Source organism: Boleophthalmus pectinirostris, unplaced genomic scaffold, assembly GCF_026225935.1.
Source record: "Boleophthalmus pectinirostris isolate CB_2022bp ecotype Guang Dong unplaced genomic scaffold, ASM2622593v1 HiC_scaffold_16, whole genome shotgun sequence".
Lineage (NCBI taxonomy): Eukaryota > Metazoa > Chordata > Actinopteri > Gobiiformes > Gobiidae > Boleophthalmus > Boleophthalmus pectinirostris.
Window position 1 is genome coordinate 26,564,249 of NW_026571095.1, and position 25,936 is coordinate 26,590,184.

Consider the following 25,936-nt stretch of genomic DNA (forward strand, 5'->3'; position numbering starts at 1 on the left):
CCAGGAGGACAAAACCAGGAGTAAACCAGGAGTAAACCAGGACGAAACCAGAGAAACCAGAAACCAGTGAACCAGGAGAAACCAGGACAAACCAAACCAGGAGTAAACCAGGAGTAAACCAGGACGAAACCAGGAAAACCAGGAAACCAGAAACCAGGAGTAACCAGAGTAAACCAGGACAAAACCAGGAGTGAACCAGGACAAAACCAGGTAAACCAGGACGAAACCAGGAGGAAACCAGGAGTAAAATAGGACAAAACCAGGAGTGAACCAGGAGTAAACCAGGACGAAACCAGGACGAAAACCAGGAAAACCAGGAGGAACCAGGAGTAAACCAGGACAAAACCAGGAGTGAAACCAGGAGTAAACTAGGACGAAACCAGGACGAAACCAGGAGTAAAATAGGACAAAACCAGGAGTGAACCAGAGTAAACCAGGACAAAACCAGGACAAAACCAGGAGGAAACCAGGAGTAAACCAGGACAAAACCAGGAGTAAACCAGGACGAAACCAGACTGAACCAGGAAACCAGGAAAAATAGGACAAAACCAGGAGGAAACCAGGAGGAACCAGGAGTGAACCAGGAGTGAAACCAGGACGAAACCAGGACGAAACCAGGGAAACCAGGAGGAAACCAGGAGTAAAATAGGACAAAAACCAGGACGAAACCAGGAGAAAATAGGAAAAACCAGGAGGAACCAGGAGGAAACCAGGAGTAAAACCAGGACAAAACCAGGGAGAAACCAGGAGTGAAACCAGGACGAAACCAGGACAAAACCAGGACGAAACCAGGAGGAAACCAGGACGAAACCAGGACGAAACCAGGACTGGGACTATAAGCGTGGGCTAAATCAGGTCTACACTAGGTCTAAACCAGGTTTTAATCAGCTTTAAAACACTAAACCAGGACTAAGTGATCTAAAATGGTCACCTATAATAAACTGAAAAGAAACATTATACTCATTTTACCATTTTCACTCAAAAAAACACAACTTCCAGGTCTGTTTTTGATTACAACATAGATCAGAAAATGTCATTATATGGGTCCTTTAAAGTTCACGAGAGTCAGTTTTGTGTAATATTGTACCTGTAACACAATCACATGCCTCATTCTAACGCCCATCCTTACCTAATCCGTAGCGCGACGTTTAAATCCTCACAGTGACACTATCGACTGCCATATAAGGTCGGCATCCTGTGAGAGCTTATCCGGACTCACTTTAACAGACCGGGGCGAGGAGTAATGCATTTAGATCACGTGTTGACAGACTGCGAAGGATTTGAACCGCCACACTGACAGACAGTTACCCAAGGTCAAGTCATCTCCCGGCCCCCCTCCAGCCCGGCGCGGATCGGCAAACCGCAGCGCCGCCGTGGTAATCTGATGGTTTTGACCGGGATTATACCAGGTCAAACCACATGGGGCAGACGCAGGGGAGCTGCCCGTCACCCACAGATTAAGATTAAGAAAATTGATTAGTTATCACAGCAATGGTTTGTTGTATTCGTGGGTTTAGACGTCTGTTGTATGCAATATGTCGAGGATTTTTTAACGTTCAAAAGGTTTAATATTTAGTTTTAAAGGGCCCGTATGACGCTATTTTCTGATCTGTTATGATGTTTTTTCCTCATCACAAACAGACCCGGAGTTGTGTTTTGTTTCATTCACATGTTTAACTTATAAACTCACAATTTTTTCTGAAACTAAAAACGTTCTGTTCCAATAAAGGAAGGGCTTCGCTGTGTTTTTAAACGTCTATAAACCTTCACTAGAATCATTTGGATAGTTTCAGCCCTAGAATTGCCCGTCTCTACTGAACTAAAGGTGAAAGGTTAACGTCAAAACTACCACTTCATGACATCACAAGGTGGAACCAAGCATTTTTGAGCTCTGGAGATGTAGACTGATAATAAAGGATTACTCCAACATGTGTGAATGAAACAAAACACAACTCCAGGTCTGTTTTTGGTGAGGTAACAACATTATAACATCCATAGTTCCCACGGTCATGGAAATCCTGGAAAAGTCATGGAATTTTAGTGTCTCTTTCACTCAACTATATCATTCTCATTAGGCTATAATGATTATTTCCAAACATATAAACATATTGTACGACAATAAATGCACTGACAGTATTTTGAATGTTAAAAACTATAATCCCAAACCATAAGGTGAGTGGTTAACATTTTATATTTAGCCCTAAAAGTCTGATCAATTCCACACGTGTAGATGCCGTAAAATCATGGAAAATTCACTTGAGGTCATGAAAAAATCATGGAAAAGTTTTGAAATGTTGTCACTGAAAAAGAGGAGGAACCCTGAACATGGCATAAAACTCTCAAGAGTCAATTCTCTGTAATATAGGACCTTTAAATATTTAATCGCTATGAAAACTGTCCTAATTTTTGTGGATAGGATGGAGTTGGTAAATAACAACTAAGGAAGTGTGATGTCGCCCACAGCGTTCGGCTCCAGTCAAATGGAGCAGTTATGGGGGTGAACGTGGAGCCGAGTTCCATATTAGGAATAGGAATTTATTAACGGACAAAATAACGAAATAAAAACACCAGGATCACGTAGGCGGGTTAATACGAGCATTTTAAGACCAAAATGATGAGCCTGACATCGGTCTGTACCAGGACTAGACCAGGGCCGGACCGTCACTAGACCAGGAACTACCAGCAATTGTACTTGGACTAGACTGGGATTGGACCAAGACTAGACTGGGACTAGACCAAAACTGGACTAGGACTGGACTAGAATTGACTTGGACTTGGACTAGGAGTAGGACTAGACCACAACTAGACTACAACTAGAACAGGACTAGAACAAGGCTAGACTAGGACTAGGACTAGGACTAGGACTAGACCACAACTAGACCAGGACTAGATTTGGGACTAGGACTAGACGACTAGACCCCAGGACTAGACCAGGACTAGACGAGGACTAGAGCAGGACTAGAAGAGGACTAGACTAGGACTAGAAGAGGACTAGACCAGGACTAGAGCAGGACTAGAAAAGGACTAGACAGGACTAGGACTAGAAGAGGACTAGACCAGGACTAGAGACTAGGACTAGACAGACTAGACCACGACTAGACAGGACTAGAAGAGGACTAGACCAGGACTAGAAGAGGACTAGACTAGGACTAGAAGAGGACTAGAGCAGGACTAGAAGAGGACTAGACTAGGACTAGAAGAGGACTAGACCAGGACTAGAAGAGGAGTAGAGCACTAGGACTAGAACAGGACTAGAGCAGGACTAGAAGAGGACTAGACCAGGACTAGAGCAGGACTAGAAGAGGACTAGAGCAGGACTAGAAGAGGACTAGACTAGACTAGGACTAGAAGCAGGGACTAGAGGACTAGAAGAAGACTAGACTAGAAGAGAGGACTAGACTAGACTAGAAGAGACTAGGACTAGGACTAGAAAGGAAGACTAGGACTAGAGCAGGACTAGAAGAGGACTAGAGGACTAGAGCAGGACTAGAGAAGGACTAGGACAGGACTAGAGCAGGACAGGACTAGAGAGGACTAGACAGGACTAGGACTAGAAGAGGACTAGAGACAGGACTAGAGAGACAGGACTAGACTAGAGGACTAGAGCAGGACAGGACTAGAGCAGGACTAGAAAAGGACTAGAGACAGGACTAGAAGAGGACTAGAGCAGGACTAGAAGAGACTAGGACTAGAGGACTAGAGGACTAGAAGAGAGAGACTAGGACTAGGACTAGGACTAGAGGACTAGAGCAGGACTAGAGCAGGACTAGAGGACTAGAGAGGACTAGAGACAGGACTAGACTAGAGGACTAGAAGAGGACTAGAGGACTAGGAAGAGGACTAGAAGAGGACTAGAGACTAGGACTAGAGAGAGGACTAGGAGCAGGACTAGGACTAGAGAGGACTAGAGACAGGACTAGGACTAGAGGACTAGAGAGACAGGACTAGAGCAGGACTAGAGAGCAGGACTAGAAGAGGACTAGAGAGGACTAGAGAGGACTGAGCAGACTAGAAGCAGGACTAGAAGAGGACTAGAGCAGGACTAGAAGAGGACTAGAGCAGGACTAGAAGAGGACTAGAGCAGGACTAGAAGAGGACTAGAGCAGGACTAGAAGAGGACTAGAAGGACTAGAGCAGGACTAGAAGAGGACTAGAGCAGGACTAGAAGAGGACTAGAGCAGGACTAGAAGAGGACTAGAAGAGGACTAGAAGAGGACAAGAGCAGGACTAGAAGAGGACTAGAGCAGGACTAGAAGAGGACTAGAGCAGGACTAGAAGAGGACTAGAGCAGGACTAGAAGAGGACTAGAGAAGGACTAGAAGAGGACTAGAGCAGGACTAGAAGAGGACTAGAGCAGGACTAGAACAGGACTAGACTAGATGAGGACTCGATCAGGACTCCATGAACTAGACCAGGAACTATGCTACAAACTACCAGCAACCATACCAGGACTAGACTGGACTGAGATGGACCAAAACTAGACCAAGACTGAACTAGGACTAGACTAGAACTAAACTAGAACTAGACAAGCACCAGACTAGCATTCGACTAGAACTAGACCAGGACCAGACTGTGCTGGACCAGAGCTAAACCAGAATCAATGGAGCCTGAATATGTCCATTTACTGTTTTTATGGTTTTCATGGCGACAAATGGGTCAAAATTAAAATGTGCAATTCATGTTTTTCATTGTATTTTTGATCTATAAACCAGTTTTTTCTGTTTTGTTTTCCTTTTATCGTCAATTGCCTGTTGTGTATCGGCTATTGCTTGGAAACTGAGATGTCAAGATAGAGTTTTCTCATTGGTTTGTGCTCCAGTGAACACAGCAGATCACTGATACTCTTTATTGATCTGTGTCCATCCGCAGCGGCCGGCTCGTCTCCCTCCTCCTTCACCCTGCCCAAAGCCAATACCTTGAGCTCCTCCATGCCCTCGGGCTCCTACTACCCAGGTAAGCCCCGCGTCTGTTTTTATGTCTCTGTGAAGACACGTGTCCACCAACAAAGAGGTACAAGCGTCCAAAGACAGAAGTTACACCGCCCAAAGTGTTATTGATTTCCGTAGTTGAGTAAAAGAATTATCATAGTGTAATGTAAATGTGTAAACTAGGACTAAATCAAGACTAAACCAGGACTAAACTACGACTAAAACAGGACCGGGACTACGAGCTTGGACTAAATTAGGTTCAAACAAGTCTAAACCAGGTCTAAACTGGGGTGAAACCAGGGCTGAACTAGGACTAAATTAGGGCTAAACCATGTAGCGCCAAAGCAGGACTGTGACAATAAGCTTGGACTAAATCAGGTCTCTATCAGGTCTCAATCAGGACTAAAGCAGGACTAAACCAGGACTAAAGCAGGACTAAACCAGGACTGGAACTATAAACATGGACTAAATCAGATCTACACCAGGTCTAAACCAGGTCTAACCTACAGTATGTCTTAACCAGGCCTAAGCCAGGTCTAAATCAGCTCTAAACCAGATCTAAACCAGGTCTAAATCTGCTTTAAACCAGATCTAAACCAGGTCTAAATCAGCTCTAAACCAGATCTAAGCCAGATCTAACCTACAGTATATCTAAGCTAGGTCTTAGCCAGGTCTAAATCAGCAATAAACCAGGTCTAAACCAGGTCTAAACCGGATCTAAAACAGGTTTAACCGAGGTCTAAACCAGGTCTAAACCAGGTCTAAACCAGATCTAAACCAGGTCTAAACCAGGTCTAAACCAGGTCTAAAACAGGGCTAGAAACAAGGCTAAAACAGGTCTAACCTACAGTATGTTTAAACCAGGTCTAAACCAGGTCTAAATTAGGTCTAAAACTAGGTCTAAAACATGTCTAAAACAGGTCCAACCCAGGGCTAAACCAGGTCTATCCTACAGTATGTCTTAACCAGGTCTAAACTAGGTCTAAACCAGGTTTAAATCAGCTCTAAACCAGATCTAAACCAGGTCTAAATCAGCTCTAAACCAGATCTAAACCAGGTCTACCCTACAGTATATCTAAACCAGATCTAACCCAGATCTAACCCAGGTCTAAACCAGGTCTAAATCAGCTCTAAAACTAGATCTAAGCCAGATTTAACCTACAGTATATCTAAACCAGGTCTAAAAGCCAGGTCTAAACCAGATCTAAACCAGATCTAAACCAGATCTAAACCAGGCTAAACCAGAGCTAAACCAGGTCTAAATCAGCTCTAAACCAGATCTAAGCCAGATTTAACCTACAGTATATCTAAACCAGGTCTAAGCCAGGTCTAAACCAGATCTAAACCAGATCTAAACCAGGTCTAAAACAGGTCTAAACCAGGCTAAAACAGGTCTAAAACAGGTCTATCCTACAGTATGTCTTAACCAGGTCTAAACTAGGTCTAAACCAGGTTTAAATCAGCTCTAAACCAGATCTAAACCAGGTCTAAGCCAGGTCTAAACCAGATCTAAACCAGATCTAAACCAGATCTAAACCAGGTCTAAACCAGGGCTAAAACAAGGTTAAAACAGGTCTAAACCAGATCTAAACCAGGTCTAAACCAGGTCTATCCTAGAGTATGTCTTAACCAGGTCTAAACTAGGTCTAAACCAGGTCTAAATCAGATCTAAACCAGATCTAAACCAGATCTAAACCAGATCTAAACCAGATCCAAACTGATGCTAAACCTATAAACTAGGCCTTAACCAGTATTTAACCAGGACTAAATAACAACTCAATTAAAACTAAACTAACACTAAACAAGGACTAAGTGCTCTAAAATTCTTATCTTTAATAAACTGAAAAACAAAACAAAACACACACTTAGTCTCAAGATACAGTATGTTTTGAGATTCCCATCACCAGAACTAACATATAATAATAATAATAATAATAATACTCATTTTCTCTCTAAACTGAAATCTCGACTCGTTCTTGTAATAATCATAAGATGGACTCGATGTAAAATGTTTGCACTTTAACAGTTGGAAAGTAATGGAGAGGTTCATTAGCAGCGGTTTTATGCGCCGTTATACCCACTATATTTTTCTAATGATGAAATCTGAATGTTTTGGTGTGCGGCAAACATTTTCCAAATTATCTGTGTAATTGCATGTCTGGTGTAATCGGATCACAGCTCATTGATTAGACGGAGAAAAGGGGTAACCCGATCGCTAATCTGCCGCGCTAACTGAATGATGCCGTTTTACTGGAACTTTCCCGTTCTGAATTAGAATATTAAAGCCTGGACAGACCTCCTACGCCATCGCCATGGTAATTAACAATTCAAACACAAAATTATATCTTTTGAACGGCCAACGCACTCGAAAACCTGCGTCCAAACAATTAGACAAACTAGGACCAGTACTTAGTGGGTAGAAGTGGAAATAAAACAGGACTATATTATTCCAAAACTGAAAATGTGATTAAACGAGAACTAAAACTGGACTAAACCAGACCAAAAATGGCTGTAATTCAGGTTTTAAGCAGGACTAAACCAGGACTATGCCACCTTTTCTTGTTGTGACTGGTTAAATTGAATGTCATCTAAAGTGGGACTGGACTGAGACTAGACCAGGACTAGACTAGGACTAGATTAGGACTAGATTGGACTAGGACTGAACTAGGACTAGAGTAGGACTAGACCAAGATTGGACTAGGACTAGACTAGGACCAGACTAGGACTAGATTAGGACTAGATTGGACTAGGACTGAACTAGGACTAGAGTAGGACTAGACCAAGATTGGACTGGGACTAGACGAGGACTAGACCAAGATTGGACTGGGACTAGACGAGGACTAGACTAAAATTGGACTAGGACTAGACTAGGACCAGACTAGGACTAGATTAGGACTAGATTGGACTAGGACTGAACTAGGACTAGAGTAGGACTAGACTATGATTGGACTGGGACTAGAGTAGGACTAGACCAAGATTGGACTGGGACTAGACGAGGACTAGACCAAGATTGGACTGGGACTAGACGAGGACTAGACCAAGATTGGACTAGGACTAGACCAAGATTGGACTGGGACTAGACGAGGACTAGACCAAGATTGGACTGGGACTAGATTAGGACTGAACCAAGATTGGACTGGGACTAGAAGAGGACTAGACCAAGATTGGACTAGGACTAGACCAAGATTGACTGGGACTAGACTAGGACTAGACCAGATTGGACTGGACTAGTAGGACTAGACAAGATTTGACCGGACTAGACTAGGACTAGACCAAGATTGGACTGGACTAGACTAGACTAGGACTAGGACTAGACCAAGATTGGACTGGGACTAGACTAGGACTAGACCAAGATTGGACTGGGACTAGACTAGGACTAGACCAAGATTGGACTGGGACTAGACTAGGACTAGACCAAGATTGGACTGGGACTAGACTAGGACTAGACTAGGACTAGACTAGGACTAGACTAGGACTAGACCAAGATTGGACTGGGACTAGACGAGGACTAGACCAAGATTGGACTGGGACTAGACGAGGACTAGACCAAGATTGGACTAGGACAAGACCAAGATTGGACTAGAACTAGACTAGGACTAGACCAGGATTGGACTAGGACTGGAGTAGGATTAGACCTTAATTGGACTAGGACTAGACCAGACTAGGACTAGCACTAGGACTAGGACTAGACCAAGATTGAACTGGGACTAGACTATGACTAGACCAGGACTAGATCAGAATTAGACCAGAACTAGACCAGGACTCTACAGACTAGACCAGGAACTATGCTACAAACTACCAGCAACCACACCAGGACTAGAACTAAACTCGAACTAAACTAGGACTAGACCAGCACTAGACAAGCACTAGACAAGCCTTAGACTAGGACTAGACCAGGACCAGACTATGCTAGACCAGAACTAGACCAAATCTACATCAGAACTAAACCAGAACCACAAAACAGCCTCAGAAAGTGAAAAGTTAACCAGGCTAATATGATATTTTCATGTTGTTTATGTGCTTTTTTTTGACTAACTATATTCGACTAACCGTGTTTCTTTGCTACAACTTTCTCTCTTTTTTGATTTGAGCAGATCCTTTTGTTCCAACTGCTATTTTAGGTGAGCCACACATCCTTCTTCTTCTGCTGTTACTTCTTTCTTTAAACAGTTGTGTAGTACATGCCAATGATATAAGACAAGGACAAAACCTGTGAAGTAAGAATTTCTGTTCCCATCTTTTTTCGTTTCGTTTTGTTCTGTTGGCTCTTTCTACTAAAACTGGCTTCCTCACCTTCATACCTGCCTGCTGCTTCTCTGGCCCTATGTCCTCCTCTTCTTCCTCCTCCTCCTCCTCTGTACCCCCTTTGCCCCGTTGCCCCCCCCCTTTACCTTACCTTACCTTACCTTACCCCGTCCCCCGTCCAATCAGGGGCTGTCCCGGGCTGAGGCTGACTTCACTCATCCCCATGTGCATCGTGCGTTGTGTGACGTCATGTGTTAGAGCCTCTCTCATTGGATGCGGAGGAGAGCTGGGGCCGGGCACTGAGGGGGCAGCCCAAACTCGCCATCACACAAGCCCAAAACCGCAACGGACCCCCATAAAAGTCACAAAATTAAAGCTGCATTGTGTAACTTGTCCGGTGGAGGGTCCATCAAATGCTTTTTCGTCATGGAGGTGTTATTGCTTTGTCTGGAATGTTTCGCAGTAAGGCAAGGCAAGTTTATTTTCTGAAATCTTTCGCAGTATGACAGTTTTAAAAACCACTTGTACATGAATAAATATAAGGTAAATCTCAGGTAAATCATAGGGTCTGTTTACACGAGAACGCTTGCGGGTAAAAACGACAAAATATTTTTATCGGAAGTGCCTTTCGTTTAGACGGTGACGGCGTTTTTGGGGCTTAAAAACGCAAACATCTCAAACCGTCCTCCAGCCCAAGACGCAAAACTCTGGTCAGATCTGCTCACGTCGCGTACGCGTTTACGACACGTACATAAAGTACAGAAACAAACGTGCCGGATCATTTCCATGCGTTCGATCTTCAGCCTTAATAAACTTTCAGGAGGCATCCCAACAAATGTACAGAATATGCAGAGATATTATTAGTGAACAGAGAAGGATCTGCAATCACCTCTGTCAAATTCTGGATGCACCAGCTCATCGCAGGCGAGCCAGACAGCTATGGACGAGACCTGGAGGACCAGTCGATGGTGGGACAACTTTGTGGAAGGAGTAGCTGATGAAAATGTGTGGTGTGAAAACTTCCGTATGTCCAAAAAGGCCCTTGTTGCTTTAAGTACAAGCAAACCCAATCGAATTCCACACACTTTTGCGTCACCGTATGCACGCAGATTTCCTCCCGAAAACACTCGTCTAAACGCGGAATAAAAAGTGAAGACTTTTGCATCTTCTGTTCAGACCGCCATCATATAAATAATAAATTAAATAATAAATATATTTAAAGAAGAGCAATGACATATCCATGTAGCCCAATTTGTACACAAAGTAATTCAAAGTGCATTACACAATAAGAAATACATTAAAACCACAATACAAACAAACCAAAACATAAATAATCATCATAAACCCAAAAAGAGAGAGAAGAGTGCAGAATGAAAACTCTTCAGTATGGCTTTAAACCTTTCTATCTTCATGGAGAGCAAACCAGACCAATTTATGGGCCAGATCTGCGGAGAGGCAATCCTGCTCACAATCAGAATACCTGTTTTTTTCTAGGTGTTTTGAGCTGTAAAACCACCTGTAATTGAATAAATGTGAAGTACAGTGGTTTAATGTCATACTGTGGAACATTCCAGGCAGAGTCAGGACAAGCAGGAGACGGACCCCAACCAAAAAAGTTACACAATGCACCTTTAAGTCAACAGTGTATTCATAAATACTACTAAGTGATTGGAATTATCACTATAGAAAATTATTACTCCTGTTGTTGTTATTTGTAGTTGATGCCATTAACATTCTCTGGGGGTGTGAAGCTAACTGAAGGCACTGCTCTGTCTGAAGCTCTGTTATTCACGTTTAACTAAACTGAGATTTATTTTAACGCAATCTGACCAGAAAAAACTACATCAGGTGAGCTGATTTGTGCTTTTAAACAAGTCTCTCACACATAAAATTACAGTCAAGTTAGTTCGCATTAGCCAACAGTTTCTTAGTTAATCACTCTCATCTTTTTGGTTGGAAATCAACAAAAAAGTAACCCAAAAAAGCAAAATTCCTCTATAGACATGCATGTAGAACCCTTCCAGCCTGATGTCACAGTTAAGTATCAATACAACCGGAGAGTGCAGACCTCCACCAAGGCATTACAGCTAAGGACCCAGATAAAAATCGTATAATTAAGTCAATAATATATCCATAAATGCTACTCATTTATTGGATTTATAGCAATAGAAGTTTGTTATGATTGACTCTGTGACAATCTACAGCACAGACCTCCACCAAAGCATTAAAGTATAAAGATACTGGAATAGTGACTCATTGCAGTTACATTAGAATTATATGTACCATCATCTCCTAACGGTGTTCAAATTCGAGTCATTTTCAATCAGAGTCATTTTTATGCCAGTTTTATTGCCATTGTCAGTGAACAAAATTCACAAACCACAAACGGCTTTATGGTGCAACGTAAAACAAAGTACTTTAATTCAATAAAAAATAAGAGATGGCGTTAAAATAAGATAAATAAAAATAGACGTTGATAAGCAAATACAAAATATACAGTTTAGAACAAAAAAAAATATAAAAATGCATGTGTGTACAGCGCCATACTGGGTCCTCCAAAGAACTAACCTTATTTACTATTAGTATTATTTTTATTAAAGTGCACTGTGTAACTTTTCTGGAACCTGTTTGTGTCCGTGGAGATGTTAATGTTTTGGTTTAGTTTGGTATTAAACTGATCTGTCTTGCATTTATTTAACTAAAGGTGCTCAAAAATCTTTAAAAAACATCCATTCTTACTGTTTGTGGGGTCGCCTCTCCACAGATCTAACTTGTCATTTGGGTTGTCTACATGGAGATTCTTAAGTTTATGGCCATACTGTGGAACATTCTAGGATAGGGTTGGGCAAACTACGGCCCGAGGTCCATATGCGGCCCTTTAATCTTCTTAATCCGACCTGCCAAATTTGAATAATAATAATAATTTTCTTTTTTTTTTAAAGTCTTTTCAGTAACTAGTAAAAACTCTGGGACTTGAAAGACTGATTTTTTTTTTTGTAATGGTTTGGAATGATTTTCAATTATGGGATATTTCAATAACATTGGATATTTTCTACATATTCCAGGTTATTTTTTTCTTTTATGAGGTGGATTACCAAAAAAACTCCATCCATCTGCTCCTGGTCCGGCCCTTCTGTCAAATTTTAGAACCCTTTGCGGCCCATGAGTCAAAAAGTTTGCCCAACCCTGTTCTAGACACATCTCCCCAGAGTCGAACAGGTGATGGACCCTCCACCAGAGAAGTTACATAATGCATGTTTAACATAAGCTTTAGAGAAGTGTCCAAAATATTGCCCTCAAACAAAAGACTTTGAGCATTTCGAAGCTCCAGTTTAAACCTGCTGATCTGTGAATGAAAAACCTGATGATATAACTTTGTATGCCCTGTTCTATAGCTTGCTTAAAGGTGCACTGTGTAACTTTTGTGGTGGAGCGTCTACTCCACGAGCTCTGTTATGTCTCGTTATGACATTAAACATATCTATTTCCATGGTAACAGACAAGTAACACCACCAGGTCAAGTTACAGGTCAGATCTGTGGAGATGTTACACCACTTACCAGAGGTGGGACTTGCAAGTCGTTACTTGGACTCGAGTCAGACTTGAGTCACTATTTTTAGGACTTGAGACTTGACTTGATAAAATAGACTAAGACTTGGGACTCGACTTCGACTTGAAGCTCATTGACTTGGGACTTGACTCGGACCTGAGGCCTGTGACTAAAATATATATTTTTAGAAAACACTTTTCTCTTTACAGTTGATAAATGCGGTGCATAATTTTACAGGAACAAACTGGAACATGTTGCTCCCACTTCTGTTTGTTACTTTGGATGGAGCTGAAGTACTGTGATGTGGTATCCTCAAATGTACTACAGTAATATACAGTACAATACAGTAAAATACAGTAAAGTGGAGGGAACTACAAAGAACATAATCCTTCCATTTCAGTGCAGATTACACAACAAAATAACAGCATTTTTAAATCTTAATTCTATCTGTTCTGATTGTAATGATTTGCACTAAGATCTTGTCAAGACATTTAAAAAGGAAAAATTTGCATTTCTACAACTCTTATTTAAATGCTCATATATAAAAATACCATGATTTATTTAGTATAATTTAGTTTAAAAGTCATATAAATTGACAAAATCTAAGCTGTATTTGGTACTTTGGTTTAAAAGACTTCGAAATGACTTGAAGCTCAAAGCAGATGACTTGGACTTGACTTGGACTTATGGGCCAGTGACTCGAGACTTGACTTGGACTTGCCTGTATTTGACTTGGGAACTTGACTCGGACTTGAGGTCAAAGACTCGAGACTTGTAAAACAATGACTTGGTCCCACCTCTGCCATTTACAGTTTAATATATGCGTGTTTTTGTTGGTCTTATGAGCAATAAAAACACTTCTTAAACTACTTGATTCAATGCAAGATTTAAGTGTGAGATCATACTACGGAAGAGTCAAAACGAAGCAACGTCATCTCCACGGAGACAAGCAAGACAACAAAAGTTACACAGTGCAGCTTTAATTAAATTGTTGTTACGTTATGTCCAAATTCGTCCCATGTTATTGGTGCTGCCCCGACGCCCCGCCCCTCTCTCCTCACTTTACACATTAACCCCCTCCCTCCCCCTTCCAAACACAACAACAGCCTTTTCTAATATTCTTTTTAATGTGGATCCCCGCGCCTTTGGCTATCCGCTAACCGATAACGACCTACTTGCTCGTTTTGTTTTGGTAGCATCGCTGTAGACAATGTTTAAAATACATAAAACAGACTTCTGAACCGCGCTTTGAATTATTTCTGGCCTTTGTAATCCTTTCACGCTAACCTTAAGTCACGTTCTGCCTAAGTGGGACGTACGAACCCGAGAACTGGATATCCAAGTTAACGTCGTGAGCGTTGTCTTGTCTTAGCTGCATTTTTAATGACGTTCAAGCTGTTTTTTTTTCCACTCGAACGCAACTCCAAACCACATATTTCATCACTGCGCGCTACAACGGTGCTATGAAATAATTATTCCGACGTTACATCACAGAACTGGTTGGCGACAGTCACAGCTGAGGTCAAGTCTGATTGGGAATTTTTAGATTTCACTTGGAAATTTTTGTTTTTTTTTTGTCATTTTAATCAAGGCGAAGCGAAATTGGCCAATCCAATTAAAAGAAAAAGCAAAAACAGAGAATTAAAAACCAAATTTCACCATTATTTCTCCCTGGAATCCATAACCTTCTTGTTACGTTTTTAATTTTGTCTTGCACTGTTGAAATCCCCCATCCATCCACTCAGCATCCCCCTCTTTGACTATTAGGCTACTATTATCTCATCTTTAGTTTAGCCAGTTTATCTTTTCAACTAAATCTTGACCAGGTATTCATGCTGTATTGTTCTGCTTATCCCCTCTCCTCCTTTCTCTCTATCTCTTTCTTTTTCTCTGCTCTTTCTCTTTCTCCCGATCTCTCTTTCTTTCTTTCTTTCTTTCTTTCTCCACACACACAACCGCTATTGTGCAAACTAAAAAGTTCCCATTAATGGTAAGTCCTCCCAACTTGGGCGATCGGGTTGGGGGAAGGAGGTGGTTTCTATGTCAAATCAGAAGTTTCCAAAAAAAAAACAACTAAACTTCTGCATCATATTTCATTCACGATACATTCTATTCATTTCTTTGCATGACGTGTTAGCGTCTCCACCACGCCACCCTTTACCGCGCTCCCGCCGCCACGCTAGAGACTGGTAGCCTGGCATGGTCAAAGCTACAGCGCCCCCCATTGCCGCATCCACGCACCCTCCCGCCCCCCTTCCTTCCATCTGTGCTCCTATTGGTTGTTTTGTTTAGTTTTTATTTAATTTTCCGTATCTATATATTTTTCTCGACGCTGCCAGCTTGCCGCTACATGTCCACCCAATGTCCGACCATGCACTTTCTCTCTCTCTCTTCCTCCTCCTCCTCCTCCTCCTCCTCTCATCTCCTGCCATGTTGTTTTGGGTGTTTTCCATTGTCCGCTAAGCATCTGCGCCTGGTGTCTGCCACTGACTGGATTAAAGCGTACAGAGCGTAGAAACGACCGCAGCCGGCCCGCTCCCTCCACACACGGGCGCGCGGTCCAGATGACATATTGGGACGCCAGGAAAAAACAAGAATAATATTGTTGTGTTTTTGTAGCGTGTGGATTTGTACAACGGAGACGTGCCGCTTGTCCCGAAAGCGGGGGTCACGGTTTAGAAAGGGGTATTTATATGTAACCTGAGCTGCTCTTGGTCATGCTGTGGACTAGTGGGAATGTTTAAAGGTGCTATAGTACACGAAAAGTGACTCTTGTGAGCTTTTAGTCATGTTATAATGTTGTTACCTCGTCAAAAACATACTTGAAGTCAGGGTTCCCGCGGTCATGGAAATCCTGGAAAAGTCATCGAAATTGAAAATGGCCTAGAAAGGTCTTGGAACTTTGTAAATTCAATTAAAGTTTTGGAAAAGTCATGGAATTTTAGTATCTCTTCCAAGTTATCATTGGACAATTATGATTATTTCTAAACGTCTGCGCCTTTTGTTTAAAGGAGACGACAATAAATGCACTGGCAGGATTTTGAATGTTAAAAAACTATAATACCAAACCATAAACCGAGTGGAAAGAGTAAACATTTCATATTTAGTCCTAAAAGTCCGATCAATTCTACACATGTAGGTGTCGTAAAGTCATAGAAAATTCACTTTAGGTCATGAAAAAGTCATTTGAAATTTTGTCAGTGAAAAAGAGTGTGAACCCTGTGAAGTTGTTCTGTTTCATTCACACATGTCTGAGTAATTCTTTATTATTAGTCTGTCTAGCTGAAAATGCTCTGTTCCACCTTGTGATGTCATGAAGTTGTAGTTTTCCAGTTTCAACAGCTATACCTTTTACTTTTTCTTTAGTAGATATCAGGAATTCCAGAGCAGAAATTATCCAAATGATTCTAGAGAAGGTGTATGGAGTTTAAAAACACAGTGGAGCACTTCCTGTATTACCACATGACATCACAAGGTGGAACAGGCCCCATCTTACGCTATTTTCTGATCTGTTATAATGTTGTTTCCTGATCAAAAACAGACCTGGAGTTGTGTTTTGTTTCATTCACACACATTTAACACACAAACCCTGTGCATTTATTTACTCTGTTCCACTTTGTGATGTCATGTGGTAATACAGGAAGTGCTCCACTGTGTTTTTAAACTCCACACACCTTCACTAGAATCATTTGGATACTCATTTCCGCTCTGGAATTTCCAAACTCTACTAAACAAAAGGTAAAAGGGTAGATGTTGAAACTGAAAACTACAACTTCATGACATCACAAGGTGGAACAGAACATTTTGAGCTTTGGAGATGTAGACAGACTAGCAATAAAAAATGACTCAAACATGTGTGAATGAAACAAAACACAAGTCCCACTGTGTTTTTGATCAGGGAACATTAAAACATGGCTTAAAGCTCACAAGAGTTTTTTTTTTTTTTTGTAATTTAGGACCTTTAAGCAGCCTTTTCATTTTCTTAACCAAAACCAGACAAATTTAAGACTTCATAACTCAGTTTAAATCCAAAAAATGTAATAAAAATAGATAGAACCAGTGGATATAAGTGCTTGTTAGCGTGTTTTGCAGCCGTACAGTGGGACAGATGGAGAAGACCTCACCACATGACTCATCCTCTTACTCAGTGCTGTTGTGTTGTTGTGTCCATCCATCGCACAAAGATCACACTAGCGTTGGTCAATCTGGAGTGGTGAAATAATGTCCAACAGTAAAGGAGTGAACGGCCATCTGCTAATGGGCTACACAACAGAAGTCACATATAGGCGGAGTTTGATAATACTTATTTTATACACGAACAGTCAAAAGTTTCGGACTCAACATCTCGTTCAGTGTTTTTTTTTTTTTTTCAATGTTTACTGCTTTCTACATTTGCTATACTTACAGAAGACATCAAATATATGGAGATAGATGTGTACGGTAGGAGATGTACTGTATTTTTTGGACTACAAGGCGCATTTGAAATAAAAAAATCAACAGTGCGCCTTATGTATTAATTCTGGTTGTGCTTACTGACCTCAAACTGATTTTATGTGGTACATGGCGCTCAAAAATCACTCCGAAGTTGATGTCTGCGTGGGACAGAATTTTCAGTCCTGTTCCCACCCGCACCTGCAAAGAATTGTAATTTTCATTCCAGCTCCTGCCCACATCTGCAATATTTTGTCCCGCTCCTGCCCACAAATCCCGCAAGATGGGGACATTCGCTTTCTTAAGATCTATCAAACACAGAGAAGCAGGAAGGAATTGTCTAAAATGTGCGCGAGATTAGACCACATCTGCAAGTTTAGGCTGCTTAAAATGTTGCGTTTGTTTTGCTTAATGGGCCTTATAATCCAGTGCGCCTTATAGTCCGAAAAATACGGTATCTACCTTGTTGACGTGTTTCTGTTGTTAGATGCAAAAAGAAATAAGTTTAACAAGTTCAAACGCTGGATCAGGGAGGCCATTGAAATCAGGAAACATGTCAACAAAATAAACAACCAAGTAAATACATCTCCTGTAGTACTGTCTTGAAAAAGAACTCAAGAAGTTAATGTACAAAACAAGGCAAAATACTGGATGAGAGGGTGTGTCCAAACTTTTGACTCATTGTGTATGTTTAAAAAGCACCAGTCAAAAATTTGGACACATCCTCTCATTCAAAGTTCTTACTACTTTTTTACATTTTATATCCACACAGAAGACACCAAATATATGAAGCAAGATGTATGGAATCATTTAGTTCACAAAAAAAGTTAAATAAATATTTTTCAGCAAAACAAAAAGTGGGTAGTTTGAGTGAGTGAGGGTGAGTTATTTAACTTTTTTTTCTTTGCTACATAATTCCATACATCTTACTTGATATATTTGACATCTTCTGTGTGTATATAAAGTAGTAAACATATAGAAAAAGACCATAGAGTGAGAAAAAGTCCAAACTTTTGACTGGTAGTGTATGTTACAAGCATTATGTCACCACTCATTGTTCATTTGCAGAGGTGGGGAGTGAGTTACTTGTACTTACACTTTTTTTTAATAAATCCAAGACTCCTTTTATTTTGGCAATAATATGATGAGCAGGTCAGTGGCGAATCCTCAAACGGAAAAGTTACATAGAGAACCATTTAAACCAAATTTCTGATTTCTTTAAATTTTTACGATATTGAATTTGAAAGTTATGACCAAACCAGACCAGAACAGTCATTGAATACGTGCTGGAATATCATTTTAAAATGTTGAGTTGAAACAGATTTCTACAAAATTTGGACAAGAATATAATGAATACAATTAGATAATGTAAAATAAAATGTGAATCTATAAAGTGGGACTAAGCCTGGGGCAGCACCTGGAGGACAAAATGAGAGCGTGAAGTTTGGTGAGGGTCTAAGGAACACCGTGAATGGTCTAACATGTCTCCACACTTCAAACTCCACCCCTGCAGCCTGGTGTTTGTCATCCGAAACACCAGGCTGTAATCGGGGTAGTTCTGTGTGATGTCACCAACTACATGAAATTGCAGCGGTCATTGGAGCCAGGTCACACTCATTTAGATACATTTTTGACTGCAAATATACAAATTTTGCACTAAAACTGACAAAAACCGAAACTGAAACACCATATACAAAATAAAGTTTAGTTCCTCTTTAATTTTTTTTTGTATTTAAGCGCTCTGTGTTGCATTTTTTTTGTATGAAAAGTGCTCTATAAATAAAGTTTGATTAATTTATTTTGTAATATTTTGAAGAAAGGCAATTCATGTTTATTTGTAGAGCACATTTTGTACACAAAGTATTTCAAAGTGCTTTACAGAACAGGAAGAGATACTTTAAAGTGGAACTAAACGTTAAATCAACTTTTTTTGCTACGAAGTTGTGTATATGGTGTTTTTATAGCATTATATATGGTCTTTAGTCTAGTAAATGTGAAGGTTTCTAGTCAAAAATGTATGAAAACTGGTGTCTCATGGCTCCAATGGCCTCTGCAGTTTCAGGTAGTTGGTGACATGACATATGACTGCCCTGATTAGCTAAGTGTTTCATCCTCACTCTCTTCTTTAGTCCTCCACTGCCCAGTTTCACAGCACTATTTGAAAAGTCATTTTGGGCCGGTGTTTAGCTTGTCCCGCTTTAAATCACAGCACAAAACAAATATAAAACAAATATAAAATTCACTTTGAAACCGAGTAACTCCCACCTCCCTCTGCGCTACACCTGCACCTCTTTCTCTCTCTTTCTGTCTCTCCCTCCTTCTCCCGTGTGTCCATTTTGACCTGGCTTGGCCCTTCTCGTCTCCATGTCCCCCAGATGAGAGCCAGAACATGGGCAGTGACACGAGCAGCCTGGTGCAGCCTCACAGTCACTCTCTGCGGAAGCGCGAGGCGGCAGACGTGCCCTACCAGACCGCCCAGCTCCACCCGGCCATCCGCGTGGCCGACCTGCTCCAGCACATCACCCAGATGAAGTGTTCCGAGGGATACGGCTTCAAGGAGGAGTACGAGGTAAGATACACATACACGATATCTGTTTGTTGGTTGTTTTTAGTGATGATTTTTAAATATTTTATGGCATATATACATAAAAAATTATTATAAAGCTACATGCAGACAGATGAACAATATCCACAGTGAATACAAGACATGTTCGTGAATGTGGTCATGAATTGTTTTGCGTTTGGGGTGTTGTGCAAGTATCTCTAATGGCGATATGTTGAGGAGTCTCCATGGCGACACAATCAACGACTTAGCGAAAAATCTCAACTTAATTTATCCAAATGTGTATATGTCTTTTTTTAAATTCAGATGACAGCTTTGTCTCGTAGCAGTACCTGAAAAACGCCCCCAAAAATTCTTGCGTTTAATTCCCAACTCCCCCATACTTGCGATGATATATGATTTTCTATTTCTATCGTGGCTTTCCGTTTATTAAAAACAGTAAATCTGGAGCAATATGGCACCACATAAGAGTAGAATCCAGACCGAGCCTGAAATAAACAGGTAGAATGGTTAGCAAGGCTCTAACAAGGTTCACCCCTGTTTGCATGTTCTCTCTGTGTCTGGGTTTCTTCTTACCTTACCATACCTGAATGTTTCACAGTGTGGTATTAAACCTTTCTATCTTCATCAAGACCAAACCAGGCCTAGTCACAGGTCAGATCTGTGGAGAGGCGACCCTGCTCATAATCAGAATGCCTGTATTTTCCAGGTATTTTTGAGTTGTAAAACCACCTGTAACCACTGTTGGGCAAGTTACTTTAAAACTGTAATGTGTTATTTATGACTTATTATTGTCATTTCGAAGTAATTCATTACATTACAATATTACTGTATTTAAAATGTAAGACATTACACGACTACTGCAGCACTTTTAAGTTACTCTCACGTATGTTCTGGGGCTGCTCCCTCTCCTCCAAAGCACCCGTCTCTAGTAGTTGATGTGCGAGGCTCTCATTCTCTCAAGTTACTCTCACCAAAATAACTGAAGATGCTGAACTTTTGCTCCATATATGGACTGAACCTGGTCTAAACCAGAACTGACCCAGGTCTAAACAGAGCAGAGTTCTGCGCAGGTTAGCTGATGGTCTAAGCGGGCGCACCTCCGGCATTTCACCGCTGCTGATATCGCAGTGATTTTAGCAAATTTGTATGAAGAAAAACCCACCACTTCAATCCACATTAAAAAAGCATTATAACGGGCATTACCGAGTAAAATATTAAAATTTTTTCCCCTGTAATACCTTACATTACTGCATTACAGCAAAAAGCAAACATTACAGTAATTCGTTACTTTTATAACATGTTACTCCCAACACTGTCTGTAATTGAATAAATGTAAGGTAGAGCTGTTTAATGTCATACTGTGGAACATTCCTCTCAGAGCAATGACATATACTGTATTTTTTGGACTATAAGGTGCACTTAAAATCCCTTAATTTTCTCAAAAATTAACAGTGCACCTTATGTATTAATCCTGGTTGTGCTTAGTAACCCCGAACTGATTTTCACATATTTCCACTGAGTCGTGTACTTTAGTCTGACAGAGGCTGACCACATCAGCAAGCTGGTTTTTCAGCATCTAATTTATGCAAATTAACCACACGGTTTTAAGTTTTGTTTCTGTAAAACGTAAACAAATGTGTGCAAAGCTGCATTAAACACATTATTACTCAATCTATATTTGGACTTAAATTATCCACCCATATTCATTAATCATCACTCATTCGATTAATGCGCCTTATAATCTGGTGCTCCTTATGTATGAAAATAGACGAGAGAATTGCGCCTCATAGTCCGAAAAATACAGTACATAGAAACAAGCAGGTGACGTACCACCAGCCAAAAATTTACATATGGAATCTTTAAAGCAACTTCCGACACTATCCCTTGTGTTGAATTTAGCATCGCTCTCAATCTCCGTGTTACACTTTCAACCTTAAATATGGTTTTCCACATTACACTAGAATCTGACTGCAACTTCCTCTACCCCAGGTAAAAACAACATCATTTCTGTTTAACACTACCGACCTGACACAATACAGCCCACAGGCCACTTACAGCCCCTCTGAGGATAAAAAGTCTAGTTTCCAGTGTGACACAGCCTTATAATACATGGCCCTCCTCTCCTCCTCCTCTCGTCCTCTCCTCGTCTCCTCCACTCTCTTTTGCCGACCGTAGCACAATTGTTATGTTCCTCCAGATGCACTTTTACGATAAATAGTTGATGCGTTCCGTCTTTTGTGTGTTTACAGCTTGTGTTGCTCATCTGTTCCCTGTCGTCTGTGGATGTGTCTTTGTGTGTCTGCGGCGCTCTGTGTGTGTTGGACGCTCTCATGGACTTTACACTGTCGAGTTCAGCTCATGTGATTGTGTTTGAAAGGCGTGGTTGACAAATAAAGTCAAATAAAAAATTGTAATTGAAAAAAATAGTAGGGTAGAGGAAAACCGGAGCACCGAGAGGAAACCTACAGTACACAGGCACAGTGAGAACATGCAAACTCCACACAGAAAGGCCTCCCATCACACCAGAATCAAACCCAGAACCTTTTTGCTGTGTAGGGAGAGCACTAACCGCTTTGTCATCGTACTGTATTTTTTTATAATTAAAAAATAAAGATATGAATTATAATTAAACTTTGGGAACAGAAAAGACAAACTGTGTAATTTAGCATACTTTAACACAGACCTATTATGCAAAATCGAGCTTTTAACAATGATACAGTTGTTTCTCTTTATCATTTTCCCTCTCGAAGTTGTATTCACGAATATTTGAACAAGTTGTAATTATCTTTAAGAAGTCATTTGCCAAATATGTGACATTATATCAGTGTAATCATCCAGGTAGGTTCTGTAGCGGTCCATGATCGTGTACTAGTGTTGTAGTCAAGACCGCACTAAACGGCTACTGGACTTCTGGTTTTGCAGTGATATTGAGCAGCCTCTGTACATTTACCTTGCCAGACTGGCGCCACCTAGTGCCTCCGCTCAATGTCATTTCTCTCCAGCGACTAGGTCAGGAATCAGAATACACTAGACGGTTTGCAAGAACCTCAGAAGTTGTAGACCACGCACCGGCCAATCAGCGAAGAGCTGTGAAGCCATGACGTCACACTCAAGCGTCTGTCTAGGTCCCTTTTGTGGTACAGCGCAACAGTAAACAAAGCGTCGAGATGGATGTAGACGAAGACAGACATTCTGTGTTGGCAACAATTCCCGAGATTGAGGATTTAAAGCGGGAACAAAGAGAATGTTTAGTGAATTTTATCAAGAAAAAGACATTATTGCCCTTCTTTCTATGGGATTTGGCGCATTACATACATCACAACCAAATAGCAGCGATTGGTTACATTTTTTAAAAGTACCCGCCTACTGTCGAGCAAACGAATCCTAATGCTGCGAGGTCAGATGGTTTCCCCGAAGTGAAACCGGCTGATGAATCAGGCTAACATTTACCGTCCATAATGAAATACGATCGCACTCGTCGAATGTCAGACCTTGAGTCCGAGACCAGGCGCTATCACGACCAAAACAAGACCGAGTCCAAATGCGCTCGAGTCCAAGATGAGATCAAGAACGTAAAAAAGCAGCTCAGGATCATTCTAACGCTTCAGGAAAGGTTCTGTGACTGTGACTTTTTAACTAGGCCTATCGATACCTGCCCAAAATGAGTATCTAGTTTCAATACTAGTTTTAGTCTCAATTAGTATCTGATTGTCGATACTTTTACCAACCCTGCTGCCGGCAATAATAAAAAATACAGTGTAAGCTTCCTCTATTATCCCTGTATCTCCACTGTCTCTGGCTCTGTTAGGCGCCACTCTCTGTAACACCAGGAGCCCCCCCGTCACAGCAGCCCTGGCCCAGCAGACTTCCCCCTCCCCTGCCTCATTAGACCGGGACTCTGGCTGCTCTGGCTCTGGTCCAGTCCCCCTCACTGGTCCCTCGGTCCCCACACAGCAGCGCGGCCCCAGCTGGCGGCCATGTTGGAACAGCGCGGCGTCAAATACACACTAATAATGACTGTTGTTAAATATGAATCACAGTGAAAGGTGCGCCTTGTTTTTGGCCAAGTTTGAAATCATAGTCCCCAGGGGAGCACTAGGAAGATATTACAGTACTAAATGAGGAGTCGAGTTACTACCACTATAACTACTACTACTACTTTTACCACGTCTACTATTGTATTCTACTAAAACACAGTGAAAACAACAAAATACTGCACCACAATAACTAAATAAATAGTGTTAAATATTGTTGATAATACTGTTGCTACCTCTACTGCTACTACTATGACTACTACTACTGCTACTACTACTACTACTGCTGCTACTACTGCTACTACTGCTGCTACTGCTGCTACTGCTGCTACTACTAATACTACTCCTAATACTAGTACTGCTACTACTACTACTACTACTACTGCAATAATGCAACTGCTATAACCAATACGACTACTATGGCTACTACTACTGCTACTACTAATACTACTACTAATACTAGTACTGCTACTGCTACTGCTACTACTACTACTACTGTACTACTACTACTACTACTACTACTACTGCAATAATGTAACTGCTACTACCACTGCTACTGCTGCTACTAGAACTACTACTACTACTACTACTAAAACTACTACTACTGCTTCTGCTGCTGCTGCTACTACTGCTGCTTGGACTACTGCAATAATGCAACTGTTACTGCCTCTGCTACTACTACTACTACCACCACTACTACTACTATTGCTACTATTACTGCTGTTGCTACTACTGCTACTACTACTGCAATAATGCAACTGCTACTACCAATACTACTACTACTATTATTATTACTATTTTTACTACTACTACTGTTACTACTTCCACTACTTCTACTACTACTACTACTACTCCTATGCTACTACTACTGCTACTACTTCTACTACTACTATTTTAAATTGCTTCTACTACTTTTTCTAATGCAAGTGCAGCTACTACTGTTACTACCACAACTTGTAGTACAAGCAGCAGTACTGGTAGAACTACTGCTACTACTGCTTGTACTGCTAAAACTCACAGAAGTACTACTCATTCAGTACCACTACCACTTACTTACTTACTACTTTGAACTCTTCTAATATGGCACCACAAATACCAATAAACTTCTACTCCTGCTACTTCGACTTGATGCCGACATTAATCAAATCGAAGTGACTCAAATGTAGACTTATCTGCAGTGGATGGAGTAACGAGCTCTGGCAAAGCCCGTGTAATCAATACAAATTAAGACAGAGTTTATGCAAATACTGGATCTTAACGCTAATGAATGAAACTGTCAGGAGAGATGCTACTCGTCATCTGTCTGAAGGCCCGGCTAGGCTAACTTCTCAAATGTAGACGCATTGCTCTTCAAATACTCTTTACAATTGACTTTAGTTGTGGGCTCTTGCGAATATTTTTACTTTCTTGCCAGTTTATCGAGTGGAACTATCAAATCAACAAAGAAAATGCACTAAAGAAGACATACTGTGCTTGTGTCTGCTCTGTAGTTGCAATCTATGAGACCACTGCTTCTTTGTTATAAACTGTACATTTTAAATCACAATATTCATCTAAAAAAATAAATAAAAGAAACACTACTACTATTAATATATACTACTATTAATATATACTACTATTAATATATACTACTATTGAATACCACTAAGACACATTTAAAACAAAAATACTGACCCACAATAATAAAATGTGTCTGCTGCTACAACTACTACTACGAATACTAATCCCAATACTACTACTATGAATACTACTACGAATACTAATCCCAATGCTGCTTCTACCACTTATACAGCTACTACTACTACTACTACTACTACTACTACTAATATTAATACTACTAATCCCAATCCCAGTACTACTACTGCTGCTGCTACTGCTACTACTACTACTACTAATTCTAATTCTACTACTAATTCTACTATGAATACCAATCCTAATACTACTGCTACTACTACTACTAATCTCAGTACTACTACTACTACTACTGCTATTATGACTACTAGTATTTCATCTGCCGGCTACTACTACTACTACTTTTGCTACTGCTACTGCTACTTCTACTACTACTGCTACTGCTGCTACTACCTACTACTACTACTACTGCTACTGCTACTACTACTACTACTACTACTACTACTACTACTACTACTACTACTACTACTACTACTACTACTTTTGCTAC

The 25,936-nt window shown here is 40.8% G+C and overlaps 1 protein-coding gene across 1 annotated transcript in view; it reads left to right on the plus strand.

Annotated features, from left to right (window-relative positions):
• LOC110153462 (protein tyrosine phosphatase receptor type M) overlaps nucleotides 1–25,936 on the plus strand; it is a 583,698-nt gene that overhangs the window by 430,808 nt on the left and 126,954 nt on the right. Inside the window, exons 17-20 of the mRNA XM_055151363.1 lie at nucleotides 4,870–4,953; nucleotides 9,023–9,049; nucleotides 14,702–14,713; nucleotides 19,530–19,723. Coding sequence (XP_055007338.1) covers nucleotides 4,870–4,953; nucleotides 9,023–9,049; nucleotides 14,702–14,713; nucleotides 19,530–19,723 — 317 coding nt within the window. The remainder of the gene's footprint in view (nucleotides 1–4,869; nucleotides 4,954–9,022; nucleotides 9,050–14,701; nucleotides 14,714–19,529; nucleotides 19,724–25,936) is intronic.